Source organism: Sinohyriopsis cumingii, chromosome 8 (genome assembly GCF_028554795.1).
Source record: "Sinohyriopsis cumingii isolate HCF-2022 chromosome 8, ASM2855479v2, whole genome shotgun sequence".
NCBI classification, from domain to species: domain Eukaryota; kingdom Metazoa; phylum Mollusca; class Bivalvia; order Unionida; family Unionidae; genus Sinohyriopsis; species Sinohyriopsis cumingii.
The window spans coordinates 30,256,620-30,276,111 of record NC_142968.1 but is presented as its reverse complement, the minus strand read 5'-3'; the positions used below and the strand labels follow the sequence as shown (position 1 = coordinate 30,276,111).

Below are 19,492 nucleotides of genomic sequence, written 5' to 3'. Positions count from 1 at the left end.
GGAGCATATCAGCAGTGAATGTGCCAAGTATGCAAAATAAACTTATTTTGTTTGACAGGAAAGGCATGGTGTATATAAACATATATTACATGAATCAGTTCATCATGCAGAGAGCACGTCATTGTGGTAGTCATGTGATAAAACAAAACGATTGTAGACGTGCTTTTTTCTTGAGGAGTTTGACTTTCTCCAAGTTGCTGCAACAGTGACAGGCTGCTGGTCATTTTTCTTGGAATAATATGTTGAGAATTATGTGTCCATCCATTCTTTTCCAAACAGTACAAGACTTTAATTTAATATTTTCGTATTTTTGTACAACAGCATGGAAAAGAGGTTTATTGTTGATATCATGCGACTAATGGACCTGTTCATGGATATTTAGTTTGCAAGATTTATATGGCTAGACATACAAATGGTGAGTGTCAGATCATATTTCATCAAAGGTGTAGCTTTGTCTCATGAGTAGATTAAAGACATAACAATTATATTTACAATTTCCCAGAAAATATATCTACCTATCAATTCAAGCATGTTGACTTGATGTAACATTATTTAAGTTTGCTAGGCCTGCTGGTAAGTGCCTATCCTATGCTGCCACTGCACTTTTAACTTTTTGATAGGTAATTTATAGACAGCACCGGTGGTCTAGTGGTGAGTGTGTCCACCTCAGACGTGGGAGGTTATGAGTTTAAAACCTGGCCGAGTCATACCAAAGACATAAAAGTGGTACTAGCAGCTGCCTCGCTTTGGCACCGAGTTTTAAGAGGTTAGTGTTAGGAGTGGTTGGCCTGGTGATAAGATAATGTGACTGGGTAGGACTGACATGATGCCCAGTGCTATACATCACTATAAACTGACATACTGCAGACAATGTAGCTATATGACTGAAAAACTGTTAACGCTACAAATTTATGCAATTTATTTACTCTGACCCAACACCCCAATATAAATGTTGAAGTTCATAAATAGAGTGGGAAAGGTCAGGGGAAACTCAGACTAATGGTCTCTTTACCAGTACCACTAACAATAGCCCAGTGAGCTTCATTCCATGAACATCGAAGGCTGCAAACAAAATCTGTCATTTGATCTCATTTGAGTTGAGCAGCTGCTTAATCCCTCAGTGGTTTAAAGTGTGATCATCAGTTTTCATGCTTAATTATACCAACTGCCCCAATAAAAAGACACTCGTGTGTTTTATAATTATGTTAGCTGTCACTTACTAAATTTATTTCGGAGCTGTTTCTCTGATTGTATGTGTGTGTAATGTATATAAATGAGTACATGTACATAAATGTTTTCATTTATTCAATGTGGGTGTATTTAAACTATCAGATTAGTTTTATAATACATTAAATGACAAGCAGAGTCGGGTACTGATAAATGTACACACTATTATACCCCTACAGAAGAGGAAGATAACACCTCTTATCATTGGAAAGTCAAAAAAAAAAAAAAAAAAGCAAGGATACAGTATCCTTGCATGGAACTTACGTTATTAAATTTTGTTATTTTTCTTTTTTGCTTAAAAGCTAAATGCGTGTATCTTGGTAGCATACTGCTACTACTAATAGTAATACACATGAAATAATACGGTACTACTAATAATAATGCTAATGCTATTTGGTCAACAATATATAAATTTGCTATGAGCAAAGTTTTACAGTTAAATCTGCCTTAGGATGTCACCTGTCTACAAAGACCACTGACTCCATTAGCAATGGGTGACTTGTAGACAGGTTTGACCATATTACCGATTTTTCTAGATTTATCACATGACTGCTGTGTTATTTAGGTCCATAACCCCAATAATGTTTATCCATCTTACACATATTTAATAACACATCGTGACCTCACAAATGAAGCCATGGTATCATACCAGATTTGGTGTGTGGTTTGGCACTGCAATGAATGAAGATTGTAATGTGCATAGGCAAAGAGACTAAAGTGCTACCAAGGACTGATCAAATTAGTCAATCTGGGTGGATCTTAGGTGGGAACTAAATTGGCAACCTACTGGTCACAAGTCCAACACCTTACTAAAGCTTAGGTCAGTATTTTAATCATGCAATATATTCTCTTATATTAGTGTCTTTTTTCCAAATGATATTTATTAAAATTCATCACCAAGGCTCATAAAAAAAATATTTCAATCTGTTCATAAATGTTTACAATAAGCATTCATGTAAGATCAACTACACTGGATGGATAAATATTTGGAAACCAGCTGATGATGCATCATTACTTGGGCTGCAGCTGCACAGACCTTGCTACAATGCTTTATGTACGCAACAACATAACAGAAGTACACAATCAAAATGGCCACAGAACCATGCCATAAGCTCCAGCACATTTAATTAAACCAATAAAAGACATTTACTTATAAATGCTATGATTTCTTATAAACCAACCATGAGTTTTGTCTGTATCTTGAATGAGACAAATCTACAATGTGTTTATATGTAACATAAAAAGTTATGATCCAATGCTGTGTATTATGTTAAAATATTGCATTCACAATCAATATTGACAGAAATCGCTTTAATCTGACAGGTGGATATCTTTACTGAGCTCAGTATATGCCTACAGAATGACCCACATGGGCTTTGAAGCCAGTGCCTTTGTATAAAGGCTTTGAGGTTATATTTTGATTTCCCAGCTTAATAAAAAGGAAAATCTGTTGGGCTCTACAACACTTTCCATGCACCTTTGATAGTACTCGAGTGTGATCCTGCAACCTCACCTCTCTTGTCAGATATGGAGACGAGAGAACCAAGGACTCTTGTCAGAATATGTGGTCTATGACAAGTAAAGCGAATAATGACTAAATAACCCATGCAAATTCCAAAATGAAGAAATTTTTATAAAATACATAGCAGTGTCTGGCTACAACCATCGTTGTCCATTCCATTCCATTCAGTTTTTTCCACTCTGTGGTGTAGAATCTATAAAGCAACTGATGATGTTTATTTGAATCTTCCCATCATTAAATTTCCCAGTAATGACATGAGGACTCCCCCTCTTTTCATTAAGTCACATTGCTTTTACTTTTCCTTAAATATGGAGAACATCTGTCAGATGACACCTGGCACTTTTAGTAACAACTTACTGCTTTATAGGCAATGTGCTCCATATTGATCAATGACATGAGCTTGTCACACAATTAACTAATATTTAGTCTGGTACCCTTTCCAGAACATTTTTTACTGTAAGAGAAGTGACAATGGCTAACACACCAGTTGTATTTTATGGCAACCAGATTTCATGCTGACTTTTGAGAACAATACTGGGCTTTTCAGCTGTTAGCTTTTGTCATCTTGATAATTTTATTGGTGGCAATAAAAGTCAGTAATTATCTAAGTGACAAAACTGAATACCTAAAGCAAACACAGCAGTAAGGAAAACTTGATTACTTTCCAGTTTGTAAGGATTAAAGTTACTGTATCAGAATGCTGTAACTAAATCCATTGATGTCACCGCTCACAAGAGGAAAACTTGAGTTTTTGCACTAACGTGCTGACCACTAGCTGCATTACAGGAGTGGGGATTACCTTTCAACACTAACTCATAAATGCCAAGGGATTCTTGACATATCAACAAAAGGTTGATGGGTGGGTTGGGTGCATTTAAAAGAGGTACTGCTGCATTGACAACACCAGAAGAAATGGAAAATCACTTAGTACTTATTCTCTTATATTGAACCTTTTTCCAAAATTTAACATGTTCAAAAACTTTGAAATGTTTTTTTGATGCCATCAAGAGAAATGAAGACAGATGAGAGAATGTCAAGAATAATAAAAAACAAATCATATCAGACTTTATACACTAATTTTACTGTGCATAATAACATAAATGAGAGATGAAATAATGTACAATAATATCAATGACTATATACAACCAATCCTTCATGCTATACAAACTATGATTTTTCAGGAGATTTTAGCGTTATAACCGTCAGCTGCTTTTTGTATTCTTCTAAATCTTTATCTTTCTGTTTTAGCTGTTCTTTGTACAACTCTGCCTGCCGCTTCATTTCCTCCAACTGCTTACGAAGTAGTTCTGAATCACCGTCTGCATCCCCTTTATTCTGTAACAGAAAAGGAAAAGTCATAGCTGCAACTCATGGTGTTTGAATGTCCTAAAAGATTTAAAGATGTGACCATTTCTTCCTTTTAAATGTCGAGTGTTGAAACTATTATTGATAATCTTGAATGATATGCTTTTTCAAATTAGGCACTGTGGCAGCCATATTGGATGTAACATTAGCACTATTTTCATTTAAGACAGATAAGTAGACACCATTAGAAGTTTCTGGCAAAAAATACATGTTCCTATCATCCAATCCGAAGAATTAGTGACAAGATTTTCAATATGTTCATTGCAGCAGCCATATCTGAGGTCAGATTGGCACCATTTCCATTCAGAACCAACCAGATATCAAAATTAGTCTTGTGCAAACCTTATGACAACATGACGTTCTATTAATTAAGAATTGCAATAGCGATTTTCAAAAAGGCTGCATTTAGTATTAGACACCATAAAGTCTAATGGTAAACACCCCATGCTGATGTGACTTTCTGTTCAGGAGTAGCTATAACAAGATCTTTAAGATGGCTGCTGTGGTGGCCATACTAAACATAAGATCCACTGAATTTTCATGTAGGATCAGCTAGACATCCCAAGACGTCTTTAAGTTAAAACCATGTGCCAATATGACTTTCCATTCAGAAGGAGTAGTGAAAGATTTTCAGAATGACTGCCACAGCAGCCACACTGATGTTAGATTAGTATCATTTTCATTTAGGACTAACCAGACACGATAAAGTACCATCTTTTAAGGATGAGTAGTAATAACAAGATTTCAATGACAGTAACTGTGTTGTATCTATATGGATGTCCAAGCAGAACCATTTTCATCTAGTAGAAGCAACTCAACATCATAGGAAGTATTCTGGTGAAAAATAATAAGCCTTCCATTTAAGAAGGAAAAGCAATGAAAAGATTTTCAAGCGGCAGTGGTGATGCTCATTTAGGACATCAGATTAACATCATTTTTATGTAGGTGCAACTGGACATCAAAAGTCTTATACACACTCATTGACAAGATATCCATTCAGGAGAAGAGTCAACAGCAATATTTTCAAGATAGCCACTGTGGTGGCCATATCAAATGTCCATGCAAAACCATGTATATGACATTCTTGATGCCGAAAGTAGTGAAAACCTGATGTAAATGTGACTTTCCCTTAAGGACCTGATCAGTGCCATGTTAATTTACGGCCAATAAGAAACCTTTCATTGAAAACCCAGGTTATTATGACCACCCATTCTGGAGGAACAGAGAAAAGATTTTCAAAGATGACTGCTCTGGTTTTCTGAGTAGCACCATGTAAAGTTTTATGGCAATCCTCATATTAGTTGAGGATGAAGAGTGTTCACAGATTTGTTCCAATGGATGCATCAACACTGGATGACAAACAATAGGTCTTCTAGACCAGAAGAGCTAAAAAGTGAAAAGCATTCCCATGGGGCCACAAACTAATGGGGGCAGGACAGACTCCCAAAAATGACTGGAATGGGAACAAGAGTACTATGGATTAAGCATCATATATTCACAATGAGTTTAAGTCTTCAATGGTGGCACTACGAGCATGGTTCATTCTGGATATTACTGACCAGTAAGTTTGAATGACCTGAACCAAAGGTAAATAATAACTAAACTTAACTGTGCAGAAACTATTACTTTTTTATTATCAAAATTTGAATTTCTGGACCTTCAGACATAAAAAATTATTGATTTCTTTCTTACGCCAAGTGCAGGTTATTCATAAAGTTTGGTCAAGGAACTTACTAAATGATGTATGTTACTGTGCTAAATCCATTCACAATGACCAGACCTTTAATAAAAAAATTAATAGACCTTTTCCATGCCTTAAATGCAAGCCATTGACAAATGCCTATTGGTTAGAGCATCTGCCTCAGATATGGGAGGTTGTGGGTTCGAACCGTGGTTGAGTCATACCAAAGACTTATAAAAATGGTACTAACAGCTGCCTCACTAGGCATTCAGCTTTAAGAGGTTAGTGTCAGGATAATGTGACTGGGTGGGATATAATGCTACATGTCTGCGGCATGATGCCCTAGTGCTGGACATCACTATAAACTGCCACACTGCAGACATTTTAGCGACATGACTGAACATTTTAAGCTATGTTAAAAATCCAAATTACACACAATTTGTTTTGGCTAGTGACCTTGACCTTGAACTGTTTAAATCCAAAATCAATAGGCTTTTTCCTTAAGTGCAAGCCATCCAAAAGGCTAAGTTCACATCCAGGGTATAGAACTAAAGTTACTGTGGAGAAACTATTTTTCTTCTTTCAGTCAAGGTCACCTTGCCCTTTGGCCTTGCAACCCCTAAATCAACAATCTTCTTCCTTATACCAAGTGCAAGCCATCCACAATGTTTGCTAAATGTAGGTGTAAAACTAAAGTTATTGTGTGGAAACAAAAAAGGTAACACACATATTGATCTAATACCAATATACTGTCTTTTGGCAGGTGCAACAAAAAGTGTTTATGTGCCTGCCAGTAAAGATAATGCCCTGAATCTATTATACCAAAGTTAACAATTGTATCTTTATAACCAAAAAATTACTTATTAATGTGTCTCTATAACTTCAGCTATCTTGGAGATTTTCACTCAAATGTCTTGCAATTTACCCTGCCAGAATAGTCAAGCAACTTTTCTAACTATTGTGAAGGACAAAGTTCAGAAAACAGAAGAGGACTAAAAGTGATGGTCAGTAACTAGGCATGCATTACCAGATCTCCACAACTTTTGCATGAAATATGACTTGTCTAATGAATATTGTGAAAAAAGATCAAATTCTTTTTTTTGATAGGAATGCTTCCAGGCATAAACTATCAAATCGATACAAAATAACCTTGGGATACCAGGTGGCCAAGTTGTCTATAGCAATCATCTTTACCAATCACTGCCATCTCATTTCTGACCGTGTGGGTTTAAGTTTCTGGCTTGGCCAATGTAGGTATGTGAGAAAGCTGCCAGCAGTGTCCCACTGGTTAATGGCTCTTACTGGGGTTTTCCCAGGTTCTTTCTCCACTAATTATATTGGCCACCATGTGTAGCCTATCCTGGGCTGAGAAATGGCATTAAACCCCAAAATAACAACAACAAAAATAACTTGACAGGTTTAATGCTCAACACCAAACCTAGATGTGTTTTAGTACAAACCATCATGGGTTGGTAACTGAGTTCATAGTTATTCATTACATCCCTTTGAAGTTTTGTAAGCCAGAATAACTTGGTATACTTAAATATTTAAGGTTTTGTTTATCAAAGCTAACTCAGTCTGCTACAGCAAACGTAAACAGCAAAGCCTAACTGAATGAAATAGTAGTAGTGGTGGTAAGTCAATGAATTTATTGTGGCTAGTGTCACACAGCAATTAATAAAGGTTTGTCAGGAAACTGTCAACTTCTTCAAACCTACTTATCACTCACACAAGTTTTAGATGAAAAAAAGACAGCACAAACATTACATTTCTAATGCTTCAAAATCCAATTTTACACATCTTCAAATAATTTTAATAATATTTAAAATGACACAAAAACAATACTTAAAAGGATTTTGTGCTTGAAATTATTAGGTGAATTGATTCTTGGAAGTATTTTGCTGAACTCCAACTATGATACATCACTGATCAATATTAATTTTCCATGCATCCACATACCTAAAATATTCCTAACACAATAAAACAATTAAAACATAAATTATTCCAATGGCACTACACAGATGAAGTTACCCATCAATTTCTCATGCTTGTAACCTTAAAAAAGGTAGAAAAAAACCAACAGAAATCTGGGGCCAACAGCAAATTAAGTTTTATGAAGTTCACACACATGCCACACAAATGTATAAATACAGTGAAAATCCCCAAAAACAAAACCTCAGTATATCAGAATCACCTTAAAACCAAATTTTTAGACTAGAGTTTTTCCTTCTTTAAATACTGAATTTTAATTTTAAGATTAAAAAGAAATGAAGAAAACAAAACAAAAATCATTTCAAGCCTGGAAATATATTTGATCTGCTAAATACCTGATGCATGCAAATACTGTAGTGGGCTGATCTGAGAGATCAGGACCAGAAAATGATCTAAAAGCAAATGAGGTCCAAACAATACTAGCCATGCATGCCAGCACAAATTAGGGCAGAAAATACACCATACAAAAGCCAGCTTTCAACTGTTTAAGATGATTTATTAATAACTAACTGCTTGTAGATAAATCATTTTAGATAGGCTAAACTCTTCTGCCTACTATCTGATTATAATTGTTGCTATTCCTTGTCTGCTTTGTATAAATTAAATATCAGGACTTATTAAACATGCATGCAGTCTTGCATTTGATGCTTTACTGATGAAGACTGACAAAGCAGTATTCTAAAAGTCAGATTCACTCTGAGGTACCCTGAAGTTTATATCTTGTATAGAGATTAAAAACCTCTGTGATTGCTAAAGATGAGCATTATTAGGCTGTGGCACAAGAAATGGAGTCATTAACAAAAGCCACATTTGTTAAAGAAATATGTAAGAAGAAAACATAAAGTGCTCCAAGCCTTCTTCTGCGCTTGAACTGTGAGCATCATGAATTATTTGGAGAATATAAATAATGTAGAGTATCATTCATAATTCTAATGAACTTATAGTAAATTAAAAAAATGATCTTGTTCCTCAGATTGTTTACTGTGATGCAGTCATGTGAAAAAATGTGAATTTTGGAAGGAACATATATTGTTCAGCCAATTCTTGTTATGTATATTTGATTTAATTATATCTGATCTAATATATATATTTATTTCAATTTAATTGTTCGTTTGTCAGTTTTACATATTTTTTTTCGTTACATGCTATTGTAATTAAATTTATTCACTAGAGATTATACCTTTTTTCAGAAAATAGTTTGACCTTGACTGTTCGTTTTGTAAACACCAGATGTTGATCTAGATCCTGACCTTGATTCAAAATTAGCAGCAACCACATAAATCAGTTCTATTTTTATTTTAAAGTGAACGATTGGTTGTTGTCGAGGTCATGATGGGACTACGTGTTAAGATGTAAACAACTTTTTAAAAAATTTGTATTTCTAAGAGTAAAATGATTGGTTTTCATCAGGGACACAGTGGGTGTACGTGATCTTTAACAAGTACATAATTTTGACGAGGTTCTGGAACATGATCATGTGACCTCTTTTTTGCATTCTAGAATACAATATAACCTTTGTTTTGGACAGATATTCTCAGTAGGAGCCAGGATATTATGTTGGAGTGACTGTCGTGCCGTTTGGAATTATTTAAAATTACTTGGATTCAAAAGGATTAATTCCTTTTTCCTGGAAAATACATGTGCTTATATGAAATTGTTGAACTAGGACAGCCTTTATAAACATTTATTCAGATTTCCATAACAGGAGTGATATTTCTTGTTTCTACAAGGAACTGTAGACTTCAACACTACTAATTACAGCATATGTCATCATCTTCCATCTTCTTCGCTGGGACTCGAGCTTGAAATCATTAGAACATTTTGTTATTAGGACTTCAAAAATTTTATTCATGGATTTTTCAAAGCTTGGATTTGATTGTTAAAACCGTAAGTGCATATTTCTTCATTTTTACAGAATATTTCCAGGGAAATAAATTATTCTATTTTTTCAAAGCTTGTTGTTTTCACTCTTACTTGTGTCACTGTTTATTCAAGCCTAAACATGTAACAAGAATTGTGGACCTTGTCCTAAGGATAATTTTGAATTTGTGCTAGAATATTTCAAATTTGTTGTTTTCTTAATTTTTGAATTCCCCATGTTTTTGAAATTGTTAGTGAAATCGGCAAGCTTTTTCTAAAATGTCATCAAAAAAGAAAAACAAATGCAATTACAAAAAGAACAAATGCAAATGCAGTTAGATAAGGAAGAATGAGAGAAAGAGAGGGAAGATCAATTTAGAATAAAAGAAATGGAATTGGCAAGTGAAAAGCACATTCATACTTCAAATCCAAATTTAAGTTTTGATCTTGCAAAGAATATTACGGTAGTGCCCAATTTCAGAGAAAAAGAAGTAGACAAATATTTACTCGTTTTGAAAAATTTGCTGAAAATTTGAAATGGCCAAGGGAGCATTGGACTCAGTTATTACAATGTGTACTCTCTGGTAAAGCTAGTGATATTTACAATTCACTGTCAGTTCACCAAAGTGATGTGGTTAAAGAATGCATCCTAAGGGGTTATGAGTTAGTCCCTGAAGCTTATCCTTGAAATTTCAGAAACTATAGAAAAGAAGCTGGACAAACTCATGTTGAATTTGCTAGAGAAAAAGAGCAGTTGTTTGTTAGATGGTGCTTAGCCAAGAAAGTTGAACGAGATTATGAAAGTCTCAAACAACTTATAATACTTGAAGATTACAAAAACTGTGTCCATAGTGACATTAAGTCTTATCTTGACGAGCATCAGTTTGAAACCTTGGAAAATGCTGCTCGAGCTGCTGATGAGTATTCTTTAACTCATAAAGTTCCTGTTGTAAATAAGACTTCTACTCAACTGTCTTCTGGCAGAAAAGTATTACAGCCTAATACAAGCCCTTCTAAAACAAAAACTGGCACAACTTCTAAAACTCAAACTTAAGAGAAGCTTGATTTAAGATTCTTGTCTCATCCTACGTGTACCTATTGCAAGAAAAAAAGGACGTTATTTATGATTGCTATAAATTAATAAATAGGTATCAGAATCAAGACAGTCCTATTCCAAATGCTCTTATTTCTAAGAGGTCAAGATCATGGTCATGTACTGAAAGCAATACATTTGTTGGGTCTAATAAACCCCAGTCTGAATTTATTATGGAGAATTATGAACCATTCATATCAAAGGGTTCTATATCACTCTTGGGTGATTCGGACAATCCTATCCCTATTAAAATTTTAAGGGACACAGGAGCATCTCAGAGTCTTTTATTCTCAGGTACTTTGCCTTTTTCTGAGAAGTCTTCTTCTAATGAGAGTGTTCTTATTCTGGGAGTAAAGTGCGGCTTTATTAATGTTCCTCTCCATTGTGTAAATTCGTCATCAAACTTAGTCTCAGGACCTGTGACAGTAGGAACAGTCTCTGTTTTACCTGTTGAGGGCATTCATTTATTACTAGGCAACGACCTAGCTGGAGACAAGGTTGTGGTTAATCCTCTTGTAACTGACAAGCCTTCCTTGGATCAGAAAGTCAATCCAATTGAAAAAGAATTCCCTGATTTATTCCCAACTTGTGCAGTTACCAGAGCTATGGCAAAGAAAGCTCTTGAGAATGATGTTGATAAGGAAAGTAATCCTTTAGCTGACATATATTGGTCAGGCTTTTGATGAGGTCACTTTCACTCCTTGTTTGGATCAATCAGAAGGTATTGATCACAGTGATCGTCTTTTAACTACTCATTCTCTTTATTTTAATCAGGGTGAAAAATGACAATCACTTGTCATCGAACAGGAAAAAGATCCTGAGATCTCGTTTGTTTCAAAAGACCATTAATGAAACTGAAGCTACTGAAGTTCCTGTCTGTTATTTCATTACAAATGGAATTCTTATGAAAAAATGGAGACTTCCTGAGGTACCTGCTGATGACGAATGGTCAGTGAACTATCAAATTGTAGTTCCAAAACCTTACAGACAGGAAATATTTAGTCTGGCCCATGAAACTCGATTGGTTGGTCATTTAGGGACCAATAAAACTTATCACAAGGTCTTAACTCACTTCTATTGGCCAAAAATCAAAAGTGATGTTGGTAAATACTGTAGATCTTGTCATACCTGTCAAATGGTAGGAAAACCAAATCAGAAAATTCCCAAGGCTCATCTACAACCTATTCCTGCCTTTGACAAACCATTTAGTAGAATTATGGTAGATTGTGTTGGTCTCTTACCTAAGACCAAGTCAGGTAACCAATACCTGTTGACCATTATGTGTGCGTCAACAAGGTTTCCAGAGACAATTTCCTTGAGGAATATAAAATCTAAACCAATAGTAAATGCTTTGATAAAGTTTTTTTTAATCAATCTGGCCTTCCCAAGTCTGTACAGTCTGATCAAGGGTCACACTTGATGTCTGGAATTTTCCAGCAAGTTATGTATGAATTAGGTATTCAACAATTCAAATCTTCTGCTTATCACCCTGAGAGTCAAGGGGCATTAGAAAGATTTCATCAGACTGTGTAAAATATGATTTGATCATACTGTTTTGATACAGGTAAAGACTGGGATGAAGGCTTTCATTTACAATTGTTTGCTGCTAGGGAATCAGTTCAAGAATCTTAGGTTTCAGTCCCTTTGAAACCAGTCCCTTTGAACCGGTTTCTGGACACACTGTGCATGGACCATTGAAGTTACTGAAAGAGAAACTTCTTTCTAATGAAGATTCTGAAATTAATCTTCTTCATTATGTTTCTAATTTTAAATATAAGTTGTCAAAGGCTTGTTAGGTTGCAGGAGCAAATCTGCACTCTACTCAATCCAAAATGAAGCCAAGATATGAAAAAACTCAAAGGAAAGGAGCTTTCAGCCTGGTGATAGAGTCCTGGTTCTCTTTCCCATACCACAAAATCCTCTTCAGGCCAAGTAGTATGGTCCCTACACAGTTGACAGGAAAATAAATGATTTAAATTACATCATAAATACTCCTGGGAGGCGTAAACATAAATAACTCTGTCACATAACCATGCTAAATGATTATATTGAGAGAGATAAACAAGTTAAACATGCAATTAATTTAGTTGTGCCTGTCCCACTCAAAGAAGATTTAAGTGAAGGAATATCAACAGATTCTACTGATACTGGAGTGACAAATCTTTGGAATTCAGAAATTGTGAAAGATCTGGACCAGAAACTTTCACATTTGCAAGAGCAAGAAAGAAATGAACTTAAACAGTTATTATTTGAATATGAGCACTTATTTCCAGATGTTTCTAAAAGAACCAACAAAATTTTCTATGACGATGAAACTGTAAATTCCAAACCTGTGAAACAACACCCATACAGGATGAACCCTCTCAAACAGGAATACTTGAAACAAGAAATTCAATATTTGCTGGAAAATGATTTTATAGAGCCCAGTAAAAGTGACTGGAGTTCACCATGCATACTTGTTCCTAAACCAGATAAAACTTTCTGCATGTGTACTGATTATAGGAAGGTAAACAGAGTGACAAAAATAGATTCATTCCCATTACCAAGAATCGATGACTCTATTGATAAGATCGGGAATACAAAGTATGTCACCAAATTTGACCTTCTGAAAGGATTTTGGCAAATTCCACTAACGGAAAGAGCAAAGGAAATTTTGGCATTCGTGACTCCAGATGGACATTACCAATATAAAGTAATGCCATTTGGGATGAAAGGGTCGCCAAGTACATTTCAACATCTCATGAATATGATTACCTCTGGTCCAGACAATTGTGATGCTTACATTGATGATGTCATCATCTACAACGACACCTGGAAAAAACATTTGGCAACAATTCGGAAATTCTTTGACAAACTCACAGATGCATGATGAGAATTAATTTATCTGAGAGTTCTGCCATGTATGTGTAACTTTTCTAGGACACATCGTGGGACATGGACAAGTTAAACATATAGATGCTAAGGTCAAGGCTATCTCTGAATTTCCCGTGCCTGTTAATAAAAAGCAACTGATGTGATTTTTAGGTATGGCCGGTTACTATTGAAACTTTTGTTCCAATTTTACTGTAACTGCTGAATCACTGACAAATTTTTTGAGTAAGAAAAACAAGTTCCTTCGGACTGAAAAATGTCAGGAGGTTTTTGACAAGTTGAGAGCCATACTTAAAAGATTGCCAGTTCTTACAGCTCCAAATTTCAGCCAATCATTTAAACTGTCTGTTGATGCAAGTGATGTTGGGGTTGGAGCAGTTTTGATTCAAGAAGATGAAAATGGTATTGATCATCCAATGTGCTATTTTTCTAAGATATTAAATAAGCACTAAAGACATTATTCAACAATCGAGAAGGAATGCTTGGCTTTGATAATGGCAGTACAACATTTTGAAGTTTACCTTAGTTATGCTCCTTCTTCGATTATTGTACTTAGTGACCACAACCCTCTTACTTTCATCGGCAAGATGAAAAATAAAATTCAAAGACCACTAAAGTCGAGTTTGTTGTTACAAGAATATAATCTTGACATCAGGCACATCAAGGGGAAAGATAATTTAATAGCAGATGCACTTTCCAGTGTATAACAATGTATTATTTCATGTACACTGTGTGTCATTTATACGAGTTCTTTTTAACCTCATGTATAATTAGTCTGTGGTGAAAAGAATGCTTTATCTCATAAATCTTTCTTTTCTTTATCGGGGAAGTGTTATGTATATTTGATTTAATTATATCTGATCTAATATATATATATATATTTATTTCAATTTAATTGTTTGTTTGTAAGTTTTAAAATTTGTTTATTTTTCATTACATGCTATTGTAATGTAAATATTTTCACTAGAGATGATACCTTTTTCAGAAAATAGTTTGACCTTGGCTGTTCGTTTTTGTAAACACCAGGTGTTGATCTAGATCCTGACCTTGATTCAAAATTAGTAGCAACCACATACATAAGTTCTATTTTTATTTTAAAATGATTGGTTGTTGTCGAGGTCATGATGGGACTACGTGTTTAAGATGTAAACAACTCTTTTTTTATTTCTTAGAGTAAAACAATTGGTTTTCGTCAGGGCCACACTGGGTGTAAGTGATCTTTAAAAAGTACATAATTTTGACGAGGTTCTGGAACATGATCATGTGACCCCCTTTTTGATTTTCTAGAATACAATATAACCTTTGTTTTGGAGAGATATTCTCAGTAGTAGTTGGGCTAGTACACTGTAGAGCGACTGTTGTGCCGTTTGGAGTTATTTCAAATTACTTTGAATCAAAAGGATTTTGTTTCCTGGAAAATATGTGTACTTATATGAAATTGTTGAACTAGGACAGCTTTTATAAACATTTATTCAGATTTCCAAAATCGGATTGATATCTCTTGTTTCTACAAGGAACTGTAGACTCCAACACTACAGATCACAGCATATGTCACCATCTTTCATCTTGGATTCTTCGCCAGGACTCAAACTTGAAATCATTAGAACATTTTGTTATTAGGACTTCAAACAAATTTTATTCATAGATTATTCTTGGATTTGATTCTTAAAACCTTAAGTTCATATTTTTCATTTTTACAGAATATTTCCAGGGAAATAAATTATTCTATTTTTTCAAAGCTTGTTTTCACTCCTTTTTGTGTTGCTGTTTATTCGAGCCTTAACACGTTAACATTCTTCACTAAATATGTATGGGAAAAAAATTACAGTTCTCAAACATTTGTGCACTCATACACACAAAGACACTGATGCTCTCATAATTACAATCTCTCCTCCCCACCTCTCTCTCTCTCTCTTTTGTCACATAAGCACTTAGAGACTTTTCTTTCACAGCTGGGTTTTCCATTTTGAGGGATTTCACAGTATGGAGGTCATATATGAGCTAGGTTAAACATGAACATACCTGCAGTAAGTGATCAATATCCAGGCTAGCCTCCTGTGAGGTGGCATCAGGGTCCAGCTTTATTTTCTTATGCTTTGGTTCCTCTGTTGACAATAAAAGAATATGGCCTGTGCTAGATGCAATTAATATTTCTGAAATGCAACATTCTAACACTCTACAACCATGACGCTTAAAAAAACCCTAATCATAATGACACCAGCTGATCAAAATCTTTGTATGCACCCACCTTCCCACACCCTTCATTTGTTACCACTAAATGTATTTTATTGATTACCCAAACCCTTTTTTCATTTCACCTAACAACCTGAAAATTAAAGACTGAACATAAACTTTATTAAAAACAAAAACAAGTACAAATTGTAATTCATATACAATATTCAGTGTTTAAAAAGATGCAAGAAGCTCTTCATTGAGAGTTTTTTCATATTACTGTTTTCCGATATCAAACCTTTTTATCTTTCATAATTCTACTTGTTTCTAAAGAAAGCAAGAACAAAAACTTTATATGTTTCATAAAAACTTAAGGAACTGACCAACCAGTGAACAAAATAAAGTCCCAGGGCCAAAATACAAACTTTTAGAATGTCATACTCATAGTGATGATTTCATATAAGAACTGACAAGTCTCAACACAAATTTTGCTTATGTCTTTATCACCACAAACTCAAGGTAAGGCTGAAGTTTTCTATGTTTAAACTCAGACTTTAAACTTGTGCAATTTCAAGAAAACCAGAGTATTATTTTCTTTAAAATTGTGTAGGAGTACTTTTCAACATACTTTTGTTTCATAGTTTAAAAATCATCTGCAGTTAGGAATATTATTTGTTTACAAAATGTTGAATCTGACCCCAAAACTCATATTCTGTATTTGTATAACCTCAAGGCCTGGAACTGTACTCATTTAACAGCTGTTAAACTGTTGAATCTGACCAGGAACACATGTTTAGTGATTGTATAACCTCAATCCCTGTTACTGTGTGCATCTGTGATTTGCAATTGTAAAGTAGCTTTAACAATTTTTCATTTATGTCACTATGATGTCTACAGTGTGGCAGATTATATGATGTCTAACACTGGTGCATCATGCCATAGACATGTAGCATCATGTCCCACCCAGTCACATTATCCTGACACCAGGCCGACCAGTCCTAACACTAAACTCCTAAAGCTGAGCGCCTAACGAGGCAGCTGTTAATACCATTTTTATAAGTGTTTGGTATGACTCGACCAGGCTTTGAACCCACGACCTCCTGCATCTGATGCAGACATTCTAACTACTAGGCCACTGTAGTGGTCCTCCCTGAAACTGTATTACTTTGAAAAATGATGACTCTTACCAAAAACTCATGCTTAGTGATTGTATAACTTCAAAACCTAGAACTGTATTCATTTACAGAACGTTCAATCTGACCACAAACTCATGTTTAGTGACCGCTCCGGTGGCCTATTGTTAGAGCGTCTGCCTTGGATGCGGGAGGTCATGGGTTTGATCCCCAGCCAAGTCATAGCAAAGACTTTAAAAAATGGTACCAACAGCTTCCACACTTGGCACTCAGCATTATGAGGTTAGTGTTAGGACTGGTCGGCCTGGTGTCAGGATAATGTGACTGGGTGGGACATCACGCTACATGTCTGCAACATGATGCCCCGGTGCTAGACATCACTAAAAATTGTCACACTGCAGACATCGTAGCGATATGACTGAAAAATTGTTAAAGTTACGTTAAAAATCCAAATCCAAATCACACACACTCATGTTTAGTGATTGTATAACCTCAAGGCCTGGAAATGTATTCATTTACAAAACGTTCAATCTGACCACAAACTCATGTTTAGTGACTGTATAACCTCAATTCTGGGAACTCAAATTCAAAGAAAAGCAAAACTTCTGACTTCAAGCTTTAGTGAGACATTTTGTTAATCATCTTTTTGAATCATTAGAATGGTTTATACCAATTCTTTGGGTAAGAAAACTATGTATTTGCTAAAATATAAATTTATTCAAAGTCAGACCTATTTATCCTAACAAATGTCTATCATGCAAAGTCCTGATTATAGCCTATCATCCCACCATTGACAGATGGTCTATCCTGCAACAAGTTTTGAAAAACCTCACAGGTGTCTATTTATAGCGTAGCCAATCCTCTGCTCAGATCACAGCACCCCCAGCCCCACTTTTATACTAACCAAAGATTGTATGACGATTTCATGTTATTCAGAGTGATTATAAATACCAACACTTTCTTTATTTTCCTGTCAAATGTTCATTACAAAATTAAAGTTGTGTGCAAACTGTGTCTCTCTCAGGACTCTGACATGTTCTATGTATATGAGGAGATATTTGCCCTTAAAATTTACATGTTTTGCAGAATTTTCCCCAAAACAAAAGTACTATCTTAGCAGTAAACAGCTCTGTAAAGTAAATGATGTGAACTTTAGTATGTTGTGATGACGGATAACTCTGAAAATACCAAAATCAACAGACCTGTCTTCAGTATTAATACAACAACTAACACATACCATGACATCTCAGATGATAACAATCATCAAGTCCCTAAATACTGTAAAACAAATAGTGAGCCATTAAGCCACCTGTAGAAGATCATACAACCTCATGTTCTGGTCTGCAAAATCAAGTGCCCAAATATGTATCTAACTATCTCTCCCCATCCCTGTGATCTGCACCTGTCTTTTTCCAAATCAAAACATATGAAGCCACTGTATTCCTGTTTTCATCTCCCTATCCTTTTTATAAAAAAAACATACAATCAATATTAACCACTGGGGAGGAAAATAAAAAGTCTTATTGTTTTAGCTTTTGTTTACAATTGTTTTGACTATATCCTAGTTTTTAATATGGGCAAATGGTTTATAGTTAAACTGACACTATTTCTGATACATTATTGAAACATATGCCAACAATAGATCTAAAACACCATTAATAATGACAATCTAGTCATTTGTCTCACACTGCTGCCAGAGAGTCTCACATACCCAATTCATCATCAGGAACTGCATCACCACTTCCATCCAAGGTAACCAGAACGGCATCATCTGACTCTTCCGACGCATCATGATGCTCTGACACTATGGTTATCACTTTCTGAAATGGAAGCAGTAAATTAACGTCTTCACTTGAAACTAAATGCAAGATGATGGAATAGTCAGTGAAACACTACCAAGCTGTTGGTTATTAAACATACAACATTAAAAACATGCAAATATAAAGTTTGGTTTCTCTCACACTGAGCTGGGAAGACTGAAGAAATATTGCTTTTCTTGGTACCATACTTCAATTTATTAATATGCCATTTAGGATGGAGGGTTTCTAGTGTATCTTGATTTCTTCAGAGGCTGATAGCTGTATGATGAAGTGCACAATTTCACACCATTTTTCAGGACACAATAGGCTATAATGACGGGCAGTATAACTGGTAAAGTATAACCCCAGTAAAAACCAGTGATTCATGGGAACAGTAAATGGTGAAAAAATAAACAACAAATGATGCAGTTCTGGCTTAAATACAAACACAAGAAAAATGCATTTCTGGTAAATGCTCACATGACAATTAATAAATTGTACAACTAGTTTAAACATAATCTCAGCAAATTTAATAAATTATGTTTCTCCATTAATACCAGTCTGATCATGTTAACATAAGGATAACTTTCTGTTACAATCAAATCCAGCTCTCCTAAAAAGACAACCCCCTCCTTGTGTCTATATATCATATTCTATGTATCATGCGGATGAAGGAAAGCAACTCTTACATGTTAATTTCCCTTTCTGCCAGCTAGGTGGCTACCATTACACGCATATGTAAGCAGTTTTCAACTGAGCTAAACTTATAATAGAATG

The 19,492-nt window shown here is 35.0% G+C and overlaps 1 protein-coding gene across 4 annotated transcripts in view; it reads right to left on the bottom strand.

Annotated features, from left to right (window-relative positions):
• Positions 1 to 3,811: 3,811 nt before the first annotated feature.
• LOC149793220 (uncharacterized) overlaps positions 3,812 to 19,492 on the bottom strand; it is a 56,441-nt gene continuing 40,760 nt past the window's right edge. For all 4 annotated transcript variants that reach the window (XM_089967185.1, XM_089967186.1, XM_089967187.1 and 1 more), the window contains exons 10-12: positions 18,628 to 18,736; positions 15,634 to 15,716; positions 3,812 to 4,084 (exon numbers count right to left, since the gene is read on the bottom strand). In XM_089967185.1, coding sequence (XP_089823311.1) covers positions 3,917 to 4,084; positions 15,634 to 15,716; positions 18,628 to 18,736 — 360 coding nt within the window. In that variant the 3' untranslated portion in view covers positions 3,812 to 3,916. The remainder of the gene's footprint in view (positions 4,085 to 15,633; positions 15,717 to 18,627; positions 18,737 to 19,492) is intronic.